We start from the raw sequence: 22,755 nt of genomic DNA on the forward strand, positions 1-22,755 counted from the left end.
TTAATTTTTATAATCTGTACCATTTTATTGTTAACTGACGCTTGTCGTTTTTAAAATGATCTTCTTCTTTAATTATATTTTTTCTAAAACAGAAGTTTCAATTAAAATGAAAGCTCATTAACTTGAAATTAATTTCCTCTTTTCATTAAAATGTTTTTTTTTCGTGATATTTATAACCAACTGCTATTTTTAAAAAGTTACCGAAATAAACTAAAAATAAAATTTAAAAAGTTTCGTGACATGGAGCTTTCGGATGATCTTAAAGCTTTAAGCAGAGATAGAAGCATTCCTTTTAGTTTAGAGATGTTGTTAGTTTATGTGAATACTTTTTACTGAAGAGTTGCCATGTAGAAGCTTTTACTTTTTGTTTGTGCTCATGAAAAAAAAACATATTCATTTACACTCTAAATACTTTTACTATTATATCTTATATTGATCAATTTCTACTTAAATCATGCTATTTTTTCTTAATATTTGTCAAAATATTGCTTTGAGTTTTTTTTTTGTAATCTGACAACATTTTTTAACTTTTATTAATATAACTGTATAAAACAGGGTTTTTATAATGTTATAGTTAAGCTTAGATTTTTTTTTAATTGCAAACAAAATACTTTTAAAACATTAAGTTAAATTTTTTTTAATTAAAAGAAAATTTTCAGTACTACGTGGTTTACAATAAATTTAATTGCAACTATACTGTTACTTCAGAAGAATACAACTTGTTAACCACATAATTTAAGTGCTTGAAACTTTTCACATAGTAAAGCAGTAGTGTAAATAGAAGCAACGCCTTGGTGTCAAGTGTATTTCTGCATGAAGAATTACTTGTTTTAATCGAAAAGTCCACCAGATCAAATTGCTTCTACAACATAGAGCAGAAAACATAGGACAAGCTTTCGAAAGAAAGTTGTATACTCTAAACAACAACACACACTTAAACCTTCGTAATAACAGCTTCTTGTTAATCACAACAACGGTTGATCCACATTATCGACTTTACTTTTTCCTTCCTAAACTTAAACAGGACACAAACATACTTAAGAAGCTTAAGTCTTATCTTTGTGGATTCAAACAAGAAAAAATACCCGCATCTTGCCAGGTTTGCAAGGAGGTTCTTTCGGCTTTAATCTTTCGTTCATTTCTGGGTGGTTTTCTTTTCTGAAGCTGATGACATGTGCAGCAAAAGCTAAATCGATTCAAAAAAAACAACAAAACTAGAATAGGTTTTTTGTAGCTTAATAGCGTGAATATGAGTAAAAGTTATTAACCAAATTACTTACTTTTATATATCTAAACAGTTGACAAAGAAGTTAATCTTCATCTTTTTATTCAAACTTTTTTATATAATAGTTTAATTTAAGCTTATCTGAAAAAACTAATTAAAATTCGTTGCTTATTGAGCATTTTAACATTTAATTTTTTTTTCTTTTACATCATGTAAGGTACAAAATTCAAGTTTAATCGTATAAGTATATTGAAATCATATTTTAAAAATTAAACGAACACTTCGTATGAATAGAACTTATTTGTACGACCTTTTTTTTTGTTAGTGTTCAAAATAAAACAGTTTAAGAGTAAAATTGGTTTATTTTCTTTTTTTTTCTACTAAAATATTTGTAATATAATAATTTATTTTTCTAAGTTTTTTCTGTATTAACACTACATAAAGCTAAAAATTTAGGATCTAGATCCGGTCGGATCCTAATTAAAAAAAATAACCGGAAGTATCTTAAATATAAAAAAATATCCAGGTCTGGTCGGATAAGTAAATCACTAATTTGCACAGCAAAGTCTCGAGCACCAAAAAGAAAGAAAAAAAAACTTATATTTAAAACTAGTAAATGTCGTATTATATCTATAAAATAAAAATATTTAAAACTGTATAATCTATGTTTAAATCAATGAAACTAACTTAGTTACTACTATCAAAAACAGTAATAGTCTTCACTACTTTCGAACTACAAAAGTTTTTACGTGTGTTATGTCAATAAAAAAACTTGGGATACCACTATTAATTAATACTTGTTGTTAGGGTGCTTTTTTAATTATTGTATTTAGTGTTAACACTTGTTTTAAAGTATAAAAAGCTTAACATAAACATAACTAATTCGTAAAAACTTCTATAAATACTAATTTCAACAAAACTGTTTTAAAAACTCGAACTCTTAAAGTAAGATACAAATATTAATGCTTAACCCATCAAAACTTGATATATCAACAGTTATAATACTAGATTAACTATTTATAAAACGTGATTTTATTACAATTCAAATAAAAAAAGCTTCACTGAACTTAAAAAACATACAACGCCAATACCAAGTTTGATCTCAAATGATTGTAAATGATAAAAAGCTTTAAAAGTGGTAGTTGACAGAGCAGCTTGCTAAGGTAGCTTCTAAGCGCTCCATTGTGTTTCTAGAATCTCTCTACACCGATCAAACAAAACAGAAAAAAGTTCATACGTTTTTAAATGACACTAATTATTAAATGCAAACACAGTTTGATTAAAATTGATAAAAGATTTTTCTTCACGATTAAAGTATTATATTTACATAGAAATTAAAAAACCTTGTTCTTTTTGAAAATCATAAGACAATTTAAGTATAAAACAACACTCAAAAAATTTAACAGCACTAAAAGAAAAATTAAACATAAAAAATAAAACTAAAGCTAAATTTCAATTTCAGACACTTAAAACTCAATCATTAAGGCAAACATTTCAGACACTTTATTTTTGTCGCAGCGAAAAATTTGGTTTAAAGATTTTTTGACACAATTGTTAAAAAGTTTAAAGAAATAGAGTTGTGTACCGCAGTAATTAGAAAATGGCTTTGGAAAGTCAGACACTAGAGAAAAATTCACATAAAAAGCTAATCTAAATTTACATTGCTAACTAGAAAAAAACACGTGCAACCCATAATACTCTTTTTTTAAGCTAAAACATTACTTCGCGATTTTATATAAAAACTAAATGTAAAAAAATCAAACATTTCTACAGCGACGGAATGTCAATAATTTCAAAAAGACAGAAAGTGTTCAAGCAAAAACAACCCCAAAACTTAGAAAATATCAAACAGTTCAGGCATCCTACTTGTATAAAGGTTTTATTGGTTGTAAGGTTGGAATGCTTTTATCTGAGAAATTCCTCCCGAGGCATTCCTGAAGTTTATCTGAAAAATTCCTCCCGAGGCATTCCTGAAATTTACCTGAGAAATTCCTCCCGATGCATTCCTAAAACTTATCTGAAAAATTCCTCCTGAGGCATTCCTGAAACTTACCTGAGAAATTCCTCATGAGGCATTCCTGAAATTTACCTGAGAAATTCCTCCTGAGGCATTCCTGAAATATCTGATGCCCTCGACTCTAGGTCGACTCCGAACCTGGACAGGGAAACGTCGGCTTCTGATTGGCCGTCGGCAGTGGCCAGGGAGCCCTCCATGGAGGAGTGGGTTGGCATGGCAACGTTGGGATCGTCGGGGCGGGGCAGGCAGGTGGGCGAGGTGAGGAGGTGGTAGTGAGGGGGAAGGTTGTCAATGGTGATGTGGGGTGGAAGTTGCTGCGGAGCGGGTTGCTGAGGAAATTCCCCGTGTGGCATCTGGAAGCCTGGTAATTTCAAAAAAGTGATTTTTTATAACTATTTTTTTAAGTTTACTTTTTGGTTCATAAATTTATACATAAAAAAAGTAATAATAACAAGAAACATAATTGTGCTGGATTTAACATTTAAACCTAAAATTTGTTTGATTCCTGAAAAGTTTGCTTTGAACACTTTACAAATTCAAAGGAAAATTTAATATCAAAAATATTTTTTAGACTGTCAACTTGAATAATTTAAAGAAGATATAAAGTCAGTATAAAATGTATAAGTTGTTATATTATCGCTTCAAACAATTTTTGAAAAATAAATCTTGGGTTTACCTCCAAACATTATCTTAACGCCAATGATTTTGAAAAAAGTTAGGCTTTAACTAAACTAACTTCAAACAAGAAACGTTTTCCTATAAAAAAATGAAATATATTTAAAATTGCAAAAAGAAATAGTTCAAACCTGCCATCTGATTGAGCAGTGCTTGCTGGTACATTATTATCATCTGGTTGTTCACCTGCTGGTTGTACAAATGCTGAATGTGAGCCATCTGGTCGCTCATCACGTGACCTTGAACTGAAAGTGTTTCACAGGAACGTTACAAGTTGTTAAAGGAATTAAAATAAGATTTTCGGAAAAATTTATTGCTATTATCTAACAATTAGATCATTGATTATATCAAGTACTAAAATCTATATAATTTTAGAGCGGCTTATTTTTTACTAAAATCCGTAGGGCGAAGTAGTAAATAAACATTTCTAAATAAATTTTTTACCAATTTAAAACTACTAAAAGCTTTTATACAATCACGCTCATCCAGATAAAAATTTAATCATTCTTAAGTGTACTTTATTTGAACGACGCGTTTCACTTTTTAAAGTTGATTGCACACGAAATCTAACTCTTTCAAAATCTTAAATTTCTTACAATTAAACTGCGGCTCGATCGAAGTAGATGCTGCATTGTGATTGGTTGGCTTGTTTTCAATCTCGTTTTTCATTGGCTGTTGAACTTTCGAAGCGTCTATGCAGTTGTGGTTCTGTTGAAATAATTAGAAAAGAAAATAAGTGAAGCTCATTCCATTTTTTTTTTTGAAAATGTATAAAATTTACTTAATTAAGTTAAAAACAAGTGTAATTTAGTTTTTGCAAGTGTAATTTAGTTTCCAAGCGATTCTATTAATATGTCGTAACAAAATATTTTATATGATTTGACACTTGTTTAACATGTTTATTCAACAAAAAGTAAGTAGCTTAAGTCATTTACAAGCGTTGGTCTTTTGAAATAGATTTAAATATAATAAACAAACCAGGAAATTAATATTTTTAGTGGCTCCAGTGTCATCTGCAACAACGAACTCTTGTGGATAATGTGACTCCACCTGCAAAAGTTTATTCAAATTTATATAGTATGCATGATTTTTTAGATACTACAAAATGCAAGTAAAAAATTGAAGTGTATAGCAATTGAAGATATTTAAACTACTAAAATAAAACATACGTTTTATATAAATGCTTTTTTTTTTAGTTTAAATGTTTACGTATTAAGTAAAACAACAGACTTTTTGATAACCACAAATAAATTTAATCTCTAAGGAATAAGAATTTTTGATAACTGTTTAATAAAAACTTGAAGAGTTTTACAAAATAATAATTATGACTAATATTTAACTTATTTTAGTAAAAGTTTAAAAAGTTACTTAAGGAATCTTAAAATACAACGTTAAAATTATGAAAACTAGCAAAAAACATATTTTTTTAATATTTAAAAGACATAATGTTATGAATAAAATATTTCAAACCACTTTGGACATTCTGATTGGGTTTTCCTTTCTCACGTGATCGGCCAGTCCCAGCTTCTTCTTCTTTTCGTTGCCATGGTAACCGGAGTTGTGGGGCATGGCCCACTGCATCAGATCCTTCTTCTTGGTTTCGTGGTGACGGGGGCGGGGGTCGGCCATGTTGCCATGGTAATTTGGGTCGGTGGTGATGCCACCCCTTCTTCTTATGAACTTCGGGACGTGCTTGTACCACTTTGGTGATAATTCCTGTGTGTGGTGAGAAAATTTGAAAGAAAGGAATAAGCCAGCTTTAAAAACATACAGAAAACGGCTAAAAAAATATAGTTTTAATTGTAATAATACTTTTATAAGTTTTCATGTGAAGCATATCTTCAACATTAACAAACTTACTTCATCACAACTTGGTAATCAAACGAGCACAAATCAAAAAAAAAATATTTATACTAAGTTGGAACAAACGGGCTGGTTATAATGATCTGTCAAACTAAAATATGAAAAAAAAAGACAACGTTCTTGGTTGACAAAAATAAAATACAATTTGAAAACTTGAACTAACAGTGGAGACGGAGTTGAGCACGAAGTTCATGTCCACGGGATCCTGATGGGAAATTGTGTGCTCGCTGAACATCAGCCCCTCCATTCCCCCCAACCCGTCGTTTCTGTGACAAAAAAGTTATTTTAAAAACACTTCAAACGATGGTTGTGGTTGAGATTTTTCACGAATATTTTCTAGTCATTTGACGAAAGGAACTAAAAAAAAAAGGAAATTAATCGACATTTACAGTTATTGGTTAAAACTAAGATCTTTAAGAATCCTGAGCTAGTTTAAAAACGTAAAAAAATAAGTTTATAGGAACAGTTAACAATATAGGTTTTTGTTTTTATTTTCATTAAAAAAATTGAAACAGTTTGATGCAAACTTTGATATTTTAGTAGAGTTTATGAAAAGCTTTACAAATATTAGAAAAACCAATTTTTATCTCATTCATGATAAAAATACAGTCGTTAAACAACTTTTTTATCTGCAATATTATTTAAGTTTTATTAAACAGTCAAATATTTTGTAAAAAATAAATAAACTACTTCATTTTTACAAAACTTTAAAATTTCTAACTTAAAAAACTTAGATTTAAAAACTGCTTCAGTATCATCACTTACAACTAACAACTATTATTTGTTATTCACTTAACCTGTTATCCAGAGCGTTGTTCAGCATGTTTCGGTCCCTGAAAGCTTTCGCGATCAACTTGCTCGGCTCCCTGATTCGCTTCGTTTCGTTGTCGCTCTTACCAGTCACTCTGCGTTTGAACGTTTTTGTTAGTTGTCATGTTTTGAAATTATCACAAAATTTTAGTTATCTTCATTGAATCTGAACTAGTAAACGGTGCACTTAACAGCATTGATCCCTACTTCTACAAACCAATAACGGTATCTTCTTCATAAAAGTTTTAGAATTAGTATATATAAGTTTAGATCACATCACTAAAAAAAAAAAAAGATGTTGTAAAAAGCTTAGGATAAACAAATTATATACTAAAAACAAAAGCGCAAATTCATTAAACTGTGTTAGTTTTATTTTATTTAAAAAAAAATCAATCATTTCCTCATAAACCCTCAACCACCCACCTGTAAATGAACCTCCTCCAGTTGTTCAACGACGCCCTGGTCCACACCCAGGCGCTCATGACCACCGTTGCCACGAACAACGACGATATGGACAGCTTCTTGACAACCGTGGACGGTTTGCTGGTCTGGGTGCATTTTGTAGTAGGGGGCTCCCCGTACAAGTCCCTGGTAACCTCGTTGTTGACCATGCACCTGTTGCGTCACAATATGGGTTTCTTGGAATTTTTACCAAAAACAATTTTAGTCAGACTTTAAATGTCATGATCAAAATTGGTAAGTTACTAATTGTATTTCCTTTTTTGCAGAGAAATGAAACAATATAAACATACTTTTTTTTATCAGTTAAGACTGTTAATACTTGCTTAAAACATTAATTAAACATTAGTTTTACTGTTAAAGTACTGGTTAAACATTACCATTGTCTTTTTGTAAAATAAACAACAAAACTAATTTGATACCTTCAAAATGTTTTGGATAGCCATAAATACAAACTAAAAACTAAAATATATAGTAGAATGTTTTCTTTTAATTTTAAGAAATGGTCGCTTCATGAATATTTTGAGAACTTTGTAGATTGTGAAATATATATATGTTTTTAAAGTTTAAATTTTAAACGTAATAACTTTTGTTTAATAAGCTTTGTATTAGTATAAATATTTAAAACAACTTACACTATTTAAATTAAAATATATTACATAAACAATCTCGTCATAAATAGTTTAGAAGGACCACTGTAAATAGTAATAATGATATATATTATAGTTATAACCTTTTAATAATATTTCCAACTGTGTTTTTTCGATTACAGATACAATAATTCCATAATTAAATACTGTACTGTATGTTTTTTTTCTTATTTATTTTATGTTTATTATATGTATATTATATAAGTAGATTAATACGTTATTGAAAAGTAAGTTGTTCTGTTTACAAAACTGTTAAGAATACAACTAACCGTTTACTCTATAAAACAAAAAATTATTTTAATTCCAACATAATACTATCACGAAACTAACTGATAATATTCTTTGTGGCTTTCTTTCCAAGTATGTTGATGAGTGATCGAATAAATTTCAGCGCCAAACGCCATACAAACACATAACAGAGACAGAATTGAAAACACCCCTGTAATAATTTTGTTTTAAACTGATCAAGATGTTTTGAAATTGACAAACAAAAACTAGTACGCAATTTATTGGTTTTTTTTTATACTTACATTGTGCTTAATAAACTGCAGTGTTGATTAGAAACATTAACTTTTATGCTTGTTGTTAAAACTATTTTGTATATTATAAACTTTTATTTAACAATACCTTAATCATTTCATTAAGTCAAAAATTATTACGGAAATAAATATTCATTTTAACTTTTTTTGAAAAAAGTTAACTAAATTTTGCTTTATATAAAAAGGTAGTTTCAAATATATATATATATTAAAATATAATGTTAACGACAAGTTTTGACATATAGTAATATCTTTGAGAAAACCTAAACTTTAAAAATCGACTTAGAAATTCTTTTTATAAATTTTAATGAGCATATTAAACCTTTACAATTTTAAACTTTAGAATAAATAAACTTTAAATAGTGAGATATATTGAAAAATCAATTTACTTATACTTTAGCAAACCCTAATGCAACTATTGCAAGGAATGCAAGTTACTATAACAGTTATATTTTCTAATTAAATACATCCAAATGCATGGCTTTGCAAGTGATAAAAATATACAGAACAAAGTATTTTTTTATATAAAAAAACCAACCAAGTCTCAACATGACGATTGTAACTTTCTTGATGGACTTTTTGCTGAGCGACTCGTGGTGGAACGACCGGACATGCCTCAGTGATTTCAGCGCCCTCATCACATAGTAACCGCTCACACAAGTTGCCAGGGAAACTGGTAACAGAAGGAAGATGCCGCGAAACCTAAAAAAAAATTGTAAAATAAAACCCATTTTTTATTTGATTTTTTAAATATAATTATAATTTTTATAAAATTTTTATGATTATTTTGCAAAAAATAAAGCTTTTGAACTTTTCACTAAATTGCTACCAATTTGTATTATTATGTAACTTAATATTTGAACAACAGAAACAAATAGTTCATCAAAAAATCATGATCATTAAACTTTAAATAAACTCTTTTAGTTCAAAAAAACGTTTTTTAATAATCATTATTATGTACTTTTTAAAAGCACTAATTGTAGTGAAGATTCTTCTAAAAATAATTATAATCTCAATTGTTTTTTTAACAAAAACAATAAATTTAAAAACTTTAGAATATTTAAGCGGCGAACAATTCCATTTTAAGTAGACGCTATGAAATAATTATTTAAACTTTAGAACAACAATAAATCTTCAAAACAAAAGTCGTCATTTCCAACCCCGCTCGAAACAACAATTTAAAAAAAAGCTTCACAGAGCACTTAAGGAAAGATTAATCACCAGCTAATTACGAATTCAACCCGAGGGTCGAACAGAAAGCAAATCGGAAGCGGTCAGAAATTATTCATGAAAAATGTAAATTGGAAAACAGTCAACGGGGGTGGTCTAATTTTTTTTTCATGAAGAAGAAGAGACCACCGTGGTAGCTGCTTCTAATTGTTGCTACTCTCTGCCATTTACTTTCGCCCGAACGGAATATTTTCAGTTTGAATTGTTTGCTTGAGTTTTGGAGAAAAAACTTTGAAACTTCTTGTTTTCGCATTTGACTCAAACTTGGTTAAATTTTGTAACATTTTTGTGGTTTGTAAAAAAAAGCTTATTTTTCTCACTTTTTCTTTAAGTTATTTAAGAGCATATAAACTTATATTTTAATTTTTTTCAAAGCGAATTAAGCTTTAAAGTCAAACTTTAGTTTTGAAAAACTTTATTTAATTCATAATTTATAAATAAACCAAAACATATTTTTTATATGTTATATAAAACATTTAAAACACCTTTGAATATCAGAAAACTAGTTCGAAAACAAAATACTTGGCTTACTATAAAAATACAAAATGGTAATAAAATATAATTAATATTAAGAAAAAAGGGGTAAATCACTTTTGTGGTCTTAATTTTACATATATAACAGTAATTTTTAATCACTTATTAAATTTAATGTAAATTAAGATAACTTCATAGATTCCTTTTGAAAGACGCAAATAAAAAAAATCGAAAAATTACTATTGTAATGAAAACAAATTTTCTCCTAAAAATTTGGAGAAACTTTTTTAAAACTTTCTTGGTCTAATTTTCTAGGAATCTTAAAATGCTTTACTAAAAATTTTGAAAAACAAACAAAACAATCTGGTTCATAATTTTTTTTTGTGAAGAATAACTTTTCTAATATTGCAATGAACAATATAAGGAAAATTTGAGGTCTCTAGCTGAATAAATAAAAAAGAGGAGGCAATGTAAATTACTGTAAAAAAAGTTGGCTTCCTCCAATATAGCCTTAATCTGCTTATGTATTTTAGTAAAAGTAAGTGATAACTACTAACGCTGTAACTGTATAAAGACAACTCGAAAACTTATGAAAGTAAGCACATTAAACAAAACGGTATGGAACAAACAGTTTTTATAAAATTTCATTAAACAAATTGTGTTTGAGAGTAAACAATAACAAAAAATCAACTAACACATTATTGTGTGTGGAAACGTAACAAATTCCGCTTATCGGGTCGCCGTCAATGGTGGAAAAACCCAAGCATGCCACCGTCAATGCGAACGGGACCGTCCACGCCATCATGTGGAATGTTTGCTTCTGGAACATTACATTTGTTTAACAAAACACATACGGAGCTAAAATTAACATCAAGAATAGAATAGTTACACACTTTAAGTAGTAAAAAAACAATTAGGTCCGAAAAAAAAGTTGCATGATAAATACTTTTTAGAAGCTGCTTTTAATAAGAAGGTTAGTTTAAGTTGAAATTAATTTGTTCAACAAAACAGACATGAAATTAAAACTTTTGTAAAAGAGACTTAAGAGTCCTGCATGTAAAGTAACAAAAACAACGCTTAGCGATGCATGATAGATACTTAATTTTAGTTGAAGCTTTTTATGATAAGACTGGTTTAAATTAGATATTTTACAACTAAAAAACGCCAGCTAATTAAACATTAACGATTGCAAACATGCTAAATTTAATATAACTTTAAGTAAACAAAAAATGAGAAGTTTATTGCTTACTAATAACTAATTAGATACTCTTAAGCCTAAAACAGTTTCTTTTAAACATAAAAAGTTATGCAAAAATACAGTTTAGGCAAACTATTACAAAAATAACAACAAACTTTTTCTATGTACAAAATTCAACAAACTTTTCCATGTAAGGGGTTTTTCCCTGTAGCGGAAGTGGTGTACATGAGGGACCAGAGGTAGTTGAGGACGGTGTACCAGGTTATCGCCGACATTTGGAAGAAGTAGACCAGAATGAACACGAACAGGCACAACGTCGAGCCTTGCGCGCCAGATCTGTGAACATAAACAAATCATAAAAGTCTTTTTTTTAATTCGTTTGGTTGCCACTTTTTAAAGAAAAAGTTGGCCTGAGTAAACAAAAACACGAGTTACATCAAGTCAAGCTGTCTTTATCAAGCCTGAGTTTATAAGAAGTTTTAAAAAAGTAGTAAGAGTTAAAAACAGAATTTAATACTGTTAAACGAGCTGAAATACATAAAAATATCACAAATATACCAAAATTAAATATTATCGAGTAAAAAAAAATAATAATAAAAATTTAGTCATAAAAATTAACCTGAGACTTAAACAAAATATCAAATCAGCCTGAGATTTGCAAAAAAAAACTTTGAATAAACCTGAGTGAGTTATTCTGTATATAAAAGTTTCAGTAGATTTTTTACTAGATGCCCTACTTACATTAGTTTCATATTGCTATTTAATTAATTTTATTTACTATGGTCCATAAAATACTAGTAAAAGAAATGTAATTAGTATTTATTTTATTTTAACATTAATCTGCACTATTTTTTTTTAAACTCTTAAAACTATTGTACTCTTTATTTTTTCTACTGAAACCACAATTTTATGATTAATAAACTTTTGCATCTTAATAAATAAAAAATTAGACCAATTCTAAAAAAATTAACCTGACTTGTTTTTAAGAAACAACAAATATAAAACGTTTACTAAATATTTTCAAATGTAGGTTTAAATTATCCATAGATTTGTAGATTTTTAACTTAATCATTTAATAATGATTTGCTTTTATAATTAAATTCCGCGCTACCTATAACAGCCTATTCAATTTATTGAAACAAGGTATCAGTATATTTAAAAAAGAACTTAACTAAGAGTAATACTCCTTTTTTCTATCGTTCACATAACTAATCATGTTGTGATAAATTTTTATTATAATAATTATTTTATTCAAAAATTGTTTAAAAACTTTAATGCGTTTTTTTTACAAAACAGTTGTCAGCTTAAAAATTTTATTATATGACGATAAAAATTATACGTAAAAGGTATTTAAATATAATAATGCTATATGCAAAATAATGTTCGGTTGCAATATGTTTTATATTCAAAAAATAAATGAAGAATTACTTTTTTATGTCAACACTTAAACTCTTGTATTTAATTTTAAAGTGAACTACTTGTAAATTAATTGTATTGAAAAGTATCCCGAAAATGTATTTTAATACTTTAATAAGGGCGTCCGAATGTTTTATAAAAAAATGTACAGGGTTTTTTTTTCTGGTTTTCAAAAGTACAAGTTTTTTAGTTCATTTTTAGTATAAAACTAAATCTAAGGTCTTAAACGGTATAAAAGTATTGAAATATTATGTAATGCTACTGTAAATGTATTTTTTGATTAAAAAATATTTAAATGATCTTTTTTTCTATATGATAAATTATTGTATCTCATGAAAATTTAATTACTTTACATGTTAAAACTCTTTAAAATCCAGGCTTTTTATTGACTTTTGTTCGAAATTCAAGGTTTTTTTTAATTAATTGAATTCCAGGTTTTCCAATATTCCATATTTTTTGGCAAGCCTTTAAAATCTAATAAAAAAGTATTTGGTTGTTTATAAACTCACAAACTGTATTTTTTTTAATTTTTATAGTTGAACTTCTACGAGTGATGACTTAATATATAAAAACTCGTTTACATAAGCATAGCTGGTAAAACTGAGACTACAAATAAAGTCTAAAAAAGTAGTTGGTTACTCATTAGCTTAATAGAAACCAATTGACAATATATGACAAGTTCAATAAAATATCATGTACAAACGAAATATTCATTTTAAAAACAAACGGTACGAGTATTCTGGTGTACCCTTCCTAAGTTTAAATTGAGAGCAATCAATGGTCAATCTAATAAACTCAATAAAAACTTGATTGATTACAAATAAAATAATTTCATGAAAACGAACGGTCCGTATACTCCGGTGGTGTAATTATTGGCTCCTTATAATTTTTATCTAAGAGCAACCAACTCATAATCAACAAGCTTGACATTTTTACAATAAAAACAAAACATTGAATAACAAACGGTTCGTGTATTCTGGTGGTGCGGTCCGACCTGCAGGTCATCAGCTCCCTCATGCCCGGTATGAACTGGAAGCACCATCCGATGTTGCTCAGCAGGAGGCACGCGTTGATGTAGAAGACCACGCGCGCCGGGTACTTGCCACTGTTCCGCCAGTCCACCAGGAACGAAAACTGTGGGAAGTTTGTCATTGTTGATTAAGAAAAAAACAACTAGGGTTCTCAACTTGATTTAGAAAAACTAAAATCAATCAGATTTTTTGTTACAATTTAATAAAGTTTTGAATAACAATTATTGTATATGACGGTTCCACAAGGAATGAAAACTGTAGAAATTTGTCAAGTGTTATTTTTAATTTAAAATAATACGTTTATAATTCTTGACTTGATCTGGAGGGTTAAAATCAATATTAAGTTTATATAAATAAAATTATTTCTAAACAGGAATTGTTATACCGGAATATTTGTGTGTGAATGAGTACGTTGTATGTTAAGATAAAAACGTTAATAGATCTCTGTTGCGCCTGTTCATAGATAGTTGAAAAAGTATGAGTGTACTGTACGTTGTATGTTAAAAGTGAACATTTTTGAGTTAAAAAAAACGATTACTTTCTCAGATAAGTCTAGCTAGAAAATAAAAATAAATCAGACGTTCATTACAACACATTTTGTTTCATAAAAAATTATTTAACGTCTGAGAATGCACTAAAGAAATTGTCACAGCATAATAAATTTTAAATATTGTGTCGGGCTTCTCTTTAAATGAGTATAAAATATTTTTTTTAATAGAAGCACTTGTAGAAAAAATTAAAAAAGACAGCAAAGCTAAATAAAGTTTATTATATTTTGTAAGTTAAATCGCCTACAAAACCGTCAAATTAGTATTATATTTAAATACTGTTAATAAAATATTGTAATCTGTCTCATTATATAAGTTGAGAACTTTTACTATACACTTGAAAACTTAAAGTATAACATTATATTTTAATCAAACTAATCTGCGGATTTCACTTAGTGTTCTTTTGGTTGTTTGATAAGTTACCTATACTCGTTGAAAATTATAATAACATGGCATGCAATTACTGAAAACACTCAGGTTGTTGCAACGAGGCTATAAAAGCAATGTGAATGTAATTTTCAAATCATTTATTTCTAAACATATAAAGTTTTAAGTTTGCATGAACAAAATTTAACTAAGCATATCAAAAAAAAGTATAGAAAACGAAAATAATAAAAATTAACTACTTAAACCAATGTACAACCAATTTTTACAAAATAAATAAAAATGTTAAAAAAATGACAAGCGAACAGAAAAAACAAAGCACATTTAACCTTATAAAATTTTCAAAAACAATATAAAAGTTAATTTCTAATATTTTTTTTATGTTCTATAACGGTCATTTTTCAGACAGGTCGAACAAGTTTTTGTTAATCAAGGTTGATATAAAATAACTTTTTCAAAAAATTTTAATTGAATATAAAAAACAGAATTTAAACATTAATTTGGATTCCATAAACTTAGAAAATTTGTTTTGTTTAAAATACACCTTTTGACTTTTTAATACATTGACTTTTTAAATACACCAAGAAAATATTTTTGAAGTAATTTTTCTATAATATTAACAATCTTGTAATATATATATATGTATGTACAAAAACTAATTACAAAATAGAAAATTAAAAAAAAATCGAATCAAATTCAATCACTTGCACTGCAAATTTTTAAACAGCGTGTTAATGGTTCGACTACTAGAAGAGGCAACTTTCAGAAGAAAAAAAGAATTTTGACAAGGCACCATTAGAGAAGCATCATTTCCACAAACAGATACAAGTAGCCTTCGTCGTAACGCTCCAGTGGTTTTCGCGCTTGGGTGAGCAGCAAAGTACAGATGATAAACATGAGAAATAATACCAGCTAATTTGCCTACTGTGTAAGTTTTCTTCGAAAGCATAACCTTTTGCCTCGAATTTTTTTTCTAACGAGCTTTGAAAAAGATTTCAAATATGTAACTAAAAAGCATAATTGTAATAATTACAGTACAAAGCATAATCGAAAGCTGGAAATTTTTCAACTTTGACAATTAAATTCCAAGTATGGTTTCAGTTGGATTAATTGAAATGAACTTTGTACGAGAAAAACAAGCTAGATTTAATTATGTAAATGTTTTTTTAATTTCAAATAAAAAACTTTTGATATCTTTTTTTTAACATTTTTTTTCAAACTAATTATACATCTTTCTATAATCAAATAATTAAATTATAATCTAACTATATTTAACATTAAGTACTAAAGGCAATAAAATTTAAACAGCTATCAATGACAGATCACTTAATAATCATATTAAAGTTAAACTTAAATTTAACCCATGTACACATCTTATTTACAATGGTACAAAAATTAACATGAACAATTGAGCTTACGGAAGCTAAATGCCAACTTACAGTACTTAAAAGTCTCGGTTGGATTAATTACAAAACACTAAATGTGCTTTGTCAAATTGTCGTGTACAAACTCAATAGATGTTTTTTGCGGTGTATAAATATGAATGTGATCAACCCTAACCTTTATCTTCTTGTTTGTTTGCTTAAAATCTAATTTATTGTAAATCTATAAGCACTGCGTCTAAATTAGTACACAATTAATGTATAAAGTTCATTAGAGCAAAATAAGTGTGCATGAGGTTTTCTTATATAAACAGATAAATAAGGTTGTAATTAGTTTTTAGAAAAAAAAATTGTAAAATATAATATACGAAAAATTATACTTGGATGAGTTGCTTACTTTATTTTGCATAAATCGAATACTTTAAAGGTCTAAACATTTTTTCAAAACAACCTCAACCTGAATGTGTGAAGATTTTTCAGGGCAAACGCGACAGATAAGTAACAGCAAACGTTAACAAAAAATACACGAAGCCTGACAAAACAACCTGACAAAGCAAACTGCAAGCATCTCAACTACCTCGGGCGATTCGGCAAGCACAAAAGCGACTTTCTCACAACCTATTCGCTCACAAACACGGCTTATAAATTTTACACCTCCAACTTAACGTCACTTTCCTGCTTGATTTGCTCATCTCTGATGGATAAGTTGCTTGTTTTTGTTTTTTCAAAGTTCAACAAACAAGTTGTCTTAAAATAAAAAGGATGTTTTGGAAATTTTTTCACTTAATTTTGAACGTCGCCTTTGTATGCTTATTTTGTTGTTAAAAATTAATAAGTTCGGGAGGTAAAATATGATATTTTACATACATTTTCGATTCTCGTTAAAAAAAACAAATTTGACAACTTTTTAATGAAAGTTATTTGTTTTTGCATGTTTTTATTATTGAAATTCGATTAAATGTTTTCAATAAATCATACAGAACCATTTAACACAAATCTTTTTAGATACGTACTTTTGTAAAAACATGTGTATTAATGTTTTAACATGATTTATTTGATGATTTAACATTTTAAACTCTGATTTCTTATTCATTTACTTTATACAAATATCTTAGTAACATTAGTATTTAGAAGCGGTCTTGCTTATTATTATGTGAAAGTTAAACTAATGGATATTTAACTACAGTTTTTTAAAAGCTTTATTAAGAAAATACACGAAAAAAATATTTTAAACTTTTAATTTTCAATTTTAATAGCTACATAGTACAGAAAATTTTATAAGTTTTAAACTTTGAAAACACAAAACCAACTTTAATTTTGTGTACTTAATTAAAATAGAAGTTTTAATTGGTATACAACACACATAGTTATAAAAATCAAAAAAGTTGAAGTATAACTTATTTAATAAAAATATAAGTTAAATTAAGCATACAGTTTTTAAAATTTTAACTTAAACAGACATGTTGTGAACAACAGTACTGTAAAACTTTCCAAAGTTTTATAACTTGTTTTATTGTTTCAAGACCATGAATCTTTTTCAAACAACGAAGTCAAAAATGACTCGGTTTCAGCAAAAAAAATAACATGATGATAAAACAAAAACGACAAAAAGCGCAAAAGTAGCAGAGATGAGTGATGAGCGATGAAATGGAAACTCACACGGTGAGTCAGAATCACTGGTGCGTGAAGAAGCAACTTTAAAACTTGCAACCTTTCAACTTTGCTGGGTTAAGAAGCCTTGCGAATGCTTTTTAATTTGCCTTTTTTTGCGTTAAATCGTTTATCTTAGCACCATAAATTTAAATAAATTGTCGACTTTTGGTAAACTGTGCATAACTTTATCTTTAAATATTGTCGTTATCATATGGCTAATTGTGATGCAGACTATAGTATACATTACTCAACTGCTCAGAACTTTTCAACTGAGTTTTAAACAATAGCGTTAAAAAAATATATAAGGAGCTTTAAAAAGTTAACTAGAAAAAGTGTTTATTTAACAAAATACAAAAGTTGCATTTTCCTAATTTACAAATTGAACTACAGCAATATGGACTGTAGCCATAAGATATTTGTTACTCCGTGGGTTTTGAAAAAATATATTAAATTGAATTAAGTATAACAACATATCAATTTTTTTAACTTGAACAAACCACAAAAAAAAACGTTTTAATGCCTTAAACCAACCAAAAGTATTAACAATCATGAGGTACTAAACACTGCTTTTTAAATTTTAAAATTTTGTTACAAGTGTTATAATTAATAAAATACTATTTAACTCTTTTTTAATTTGTAGTTAGCTAAATATAAAAATTTATATAAATATAAATCAAATTAAGTTAATTTAATTTTGTTAAACATTTAAAAAAACCAACTGACAAATTATTTTGAAATGAAATGCTGAGTGATGGTTAAAAAAAAAAAAGCTTAATCCTGCATTTTCATACATTTCTTATAGTTTTCTTGAAAACATTACATTATTTTCATCAATTTACATAAAACTTTATACTACATTTTATTTACAAAAACCCTTCTTATGTGCTACATCTAGTTAAAACTCTAAAAAGAACAAAAAGACAAAATTTAATTAGCTCAATAGCATTTTTTAGATTTTTTAAATTCAAAGCTCTTATAAGTAAAGCTTCATAACATTATTTTTGTATAGTCAAAACTGTTGAAGTTTTTATTTATTTTTTTACAGATCACTCACCAGCGCGAATATTTGAAGAAAAAAACTTTCAAGAAACTTTTTTTTTACTAACCAAGGTAAAACGTAAAAATTCAAACAGAACATTTCATTTGTACATAAAGAAATAATTAATCAAACAGAAACGCAATATTTCAAGGAAATTTTATCTTTGAAACTTTTATCATATAGATCACTCACCAGTGCGAACGGGGTGCACCTTTAGTGTGCTGCATTTTCTTAAAACTCAAAAGATCGCAAAACAACAAACTTAAAAAACAAAGATTTCTGAAGAGAAAGAATTGTAAATGTAAACCAGTAAAATTTGATGAAAACAAATCAACTAATTTGCGTAGAGGCTTAAATTTTTAAGTTAAAAAGTTTTTTAAACTTATATTTTTTTCCTTGATACTAACCAGGGCGAACAGGGTGCAGATGAGAGACATGCCGAGTAGGACGCTGACGAAGTTGTGCACTTCGACGTGGTCCGTGTCGCTGAAGTACTGCGTGTTGCACCGCATCGCGCACCCCTCTATTGCGTCATAATACGAATCCTCGTGGTTAGTGGGGATCAGCGGCGGGATGCAGTTGGAAGCGTTGAACTTTATCTTGTCCTCCTTCCTCGGCTGTTGACAAGTTTTGAGTTTGTTGATTAGGCCTAGGCGGCTTGTTTAATAAAACCTAAAATAATTTCTAAAAATTTCAAAAAGTATATACTAAAACTACAGTAAACAACGTCTAGACTAAATTAAACAAATATATATTAGTCAAGTATAATTTTTATTAAATAACTTTAAAATCAGCATTATTGTATGTAAAATATTTGTTTCAATAATTAAAAACTTTAAAAGTATTAGTAGAGTAAGAAAAACTGTATAGAACTTGAATTCATATACAAAGTACACAAAATGTCCAAAACATATTGAAAATAAAAATGAGAGTTAAGTAGCAGACATTCAAAATAAACTTAAACCACAAATTTTACTGCATACACTTAAATTTTTTAAGGGATATTGTGTAAAAATATTAGTACTCTGTAAAATTTTATACACTACTAGTTTCTCATTGAGTAGAGTTTAATGCGACAATGCCAAAACAGGGACTATTTAAATAAATTTTTATGTAAAAAATCAACTTTAAATTCTGCATGTGTGATATATTTAGAAATTTGAAAAATAATAACTCATAGAGATACTAATATTTCCATAGTTCATTTCTTTTCAAAATAACTAGCTTTAACTATAAGAAACAACCAGTCAGAAGAAAATGATTTTTAAAAATAAGTTAATGTTTTTCATATAAATAAAATCAACAAACTTTTAATAATACTTTAAAGCTATTTAAATGTTTTTGAAATGACTACACAAATATTATAAGTATAACTAGTACTTGACTAAATATTTGACATAATGTATAAATTTATAAAGTATGTGGTTAAAAATTGTTCATGTTTTTTTAAGTTAAAATTCATACTAAATAAGACCAAAAAAATTATGGCTTACCTCACATTGGTCTTTTGCAAATACTCGATTATTCGAGCAATGTAAGTACTGAGGCCAGCCCACGTTGTTGTACACCGATTTGCAAGATTCTTTAGCCAAGTTGCACAGAGTACTGTAAATTTTTCACATGAAAAACTTGTTAAAAGATTATTAGAGAAGTTTTAACAGTAATGTTTATTCAAACTATCTGTACTTGAAAATTGAAAAATATTGTAGAAAAGACTTCAGCTTTGTTTTGTAGCCAATTAAAATTGTATTTATTGAAAATAATGTTGCGAACTTTATGTATCTTAGATTGTAATCTAAACTAACTAAACTCAAAACTTAAAAATATATAACTTTTTATGAATAAATAAAAATATGTTGCAAGTTTGGGTATAAAATAGGCACTTATAAAATACATTGTCAACTGAGTTGTAAGACAATGTCTACAAAAATGTAATTTAAAAAAAACTCAACTAATTTCAAAAAAAGCGTTAAAGTTATTTAAAATTAATTTAATACGATTTAAACTTTACTATTAATACTAAAATTTTTGTACATTTAAAATAAATCTATACAACATGCAAATGATATTTATTAACCTTGAAGGTAGCTGTATTCTGTTTTCTTCACATCTTGGCAGGAAAACTGAGCATAGAAAGGGTTGGACAACTTCCCAGCATCTTGGTGATGCTTTCAAATCTAAATTACACAATTTCAAATTCTAAAAATCAAGCTATTGATTAAGTTATGAGTAATGAAAGTTAGAGTAAATAAAATCTATTGTTTCAAGTTGAAACTCTTAAAACACTTAAGTGTTTACTTTCAAACTAATATTTAAAAACTACTATTGCATTTATTAGATAAAAAATTTAAAAAAATTAAAATGTAAAAATAATTTTAAAACAAAAAAATATAAATTAACAATAACTTAAAGTTTCTCTATCCAAAAACTTTTATTAGCTTAGCTATTCATACACACATTTCATATTTTTTGCAACTTAAAGTTTCATTACTAGGTACTTTCTTTTAAAGCTAATATTTATTTTCTTACCAAATTTTTTAAAACTACTATATTGTTTACTTTTTAGATGATATATTTAAAAGTTTAAGATAAAACAGTAAATCAATCTGCTTGTTATGTGATTTAATAAATGAAAAGGTTTAAAATTACTGAACCATAGAGCCATTATTTTTAATAACTGTTTTACTATTTGGGCATTAGGTGTTTCAAAGAGCTTTTTACAAGAAACAATATAGACTATTATTTGTAAACTTATGTACTTAAAACTAATTTCTATAAAAAACATCATTAAAGGTTTCTTGTACAAACGCTCAGAAGAAAAACATTTCATTATCAATTTAAAATTTTCAATATCACTAAAATCTCCTTTTAAGTTCATTTAGCTTACTCTCAATAAAGTGAAAGGATTTTTTTTATTGAAAAACTTTTCAAACTTTTGGTTTTTATCTTAAACGCAACTTACTTGCATATTGACGCAAAAGCTTGGCAGTTTCTTTGAAAGAGTTGGTTGTGTTGGGAGACAGTTGGAAGGAGGTGGCTTTGTAAGGGATGGTGGCACCAAAGCAAGTGGCCTGATTGGTCGCGTTAAACACGTGACAAGCGTCCACTGGCTTGACAAGTTGGCAAGTTGATATTGAATTCATTATTAATTAGTTCATTACTAGCTGTAAGCTGTAAAATAACTTTTCAGATGGTATATGTCACATAAAGCCTCTTGTACAACACATAGAAGAAAAACTATTCATTGTCAGTTTAAAGAATATTTAAAGAAATACTGGCATTAATCTTAAAAGTATATAAAATTGAAAACTATGACTCCCAATTATAAAACTACACATTAAAGAAAAAAAGTCATTTTTTCATATCATTAATTGAAAAACTGAAATGATCAGAAGTTAGTTAAAAATAAATTGTAAGCGATCTTTCATTTAAACTGTTTATTAGTTAAAGAAAAAAATGTTTAATTAAAGTTATAGTATTAATTATTTTAGATTTACTTTTGTGACTGAAAGCCCTTGCTTAATTTTTTTTTTTTTTTGCAATAAATAAACAACATGTCTAAGTGCAATATATTTTGATTGATAATAATTTACTTTTTCTTCTCAAGTGTCAGTAATACAAATAGAGATATGCTCTTTTCGAACTATAACAAACTAAGCTTGTTAAAACTTCAATGGATTTTAACAAAAAAATACCAACTATTATTGAAATACAACGAGTATGTTACTTTACAAATAATTAGTACCAAGTTTTAAAGAACAAAAGTGTTCCAATATTTAAAAAATAATTAAATCAATATAAACTTAATTTAGTTATTTAGGTATAAAAGTATTTTTAAAATAAGTCATTTAATAATATCAATACTTAAAAAACCATCTAATTGAAATTGAAAAAAAATTTGATTCATAAGAATCAAAACATAAAACTTTAAACTATAAAATATTATAATCTATTTTTATTACACTTATTTTATTGTTTAACTAAAGCTTTAAAATGTATGTAACAACAATTATATACTTTTTATGTGCCATTCTATACTTTTAAGCTTACAAACAGTTATTTAAAACCCTACTTTTTTTAAACTATATTTTCATTAGAAACCTAAAATAAGTAGTTAATTTTTTAAAAGTAAAAACTATTTTTCATACCAATTACAATATAA

At 27.3% G+C, this 22,755-nt stretch overlaps 1 protein-coding gene across 1 annotated transcript; it reads right to left on the reverse strand.

The window, feature by feature from the left end:
- Positions 1 to 2,259: 2,259 nt before the first annotated feature.
- LOC145831355 (protein smoothened-like) lies at positions 2,260 to 21,751 on the reverse strand. Its single transcript, XM_082938586.1, has 17 exons — positions 21,556 to 21,751; positions 20,671 to 20,770; positions 20,087 to 20,198; positions 19,001 to 19,210; positions 13,521 to 13,690; positions 11,323 to 11,476; positions 10,638 to 10,762; positions 8,777 to 8,940; positions 8,030 to 8,138; positions 7,014 to 7,205; positions 6,578 to 6,685; positions 5,944 to 6,046; positions 5,388 to 5,633; positions 4,896 to 4,967; positions 4,514 to 4,625; positions 4,049 to 4,162; positions 2,260 to 3,603 (listed from the first exon to the last, which is right to left on the reverse strand). The coding sequence occupies exons 1-17, from the start codon at positions 21,734 to 21,736 to the stop codon at positions 3,311 to 3,313; spliced, it is 2,565 nt and encodes an 854-aa protein (XP_082794712.1). The 5' UTR covers positions 21,737 to 21,751; the 3' UTR covers positions 2,260 to 3,310.
- Between the last annotated feature and the right edge of the window lie 1,004 nt (positions 21,752 to 22,755).

The sequence above is a fragment of the Thalia democratica genome, chromosome 3 (genome assembly GCF_965202585.1).
Source record: "Thalia democratica chromosome 3, ktThaDemo2.hap1.1, whole genome shotgun sequence".
Lineage (NCBI taxonomy): Eukaryota > Metazoa > Chordata > Thaliacea > Salpida > Salpidae > Thalia > Thalia democratica.

Coding starts and splice junctions, on each gene's coding strand:
- LOC145831355 (XM_082938586.1), bottom strand. CDS start 21,736: ATGAATTCAATATCAACTTGCCAACTTGTCAAGCCAGTGGACGCTTGT. Junction 7,206..8,029: donor AGCCACAAAGAATATTATCA/GTTAGTTTCGTG, acceptor GTGACGCAACAG/GTGCATGGTCAACAACGAGG. Junction 4,626..4,895: donor CTAAAAATATTAATTTCCTG/GTTTGTTTATTA, acceptor TTATTTCAACAG/AACCACAACTGCATAGACGC.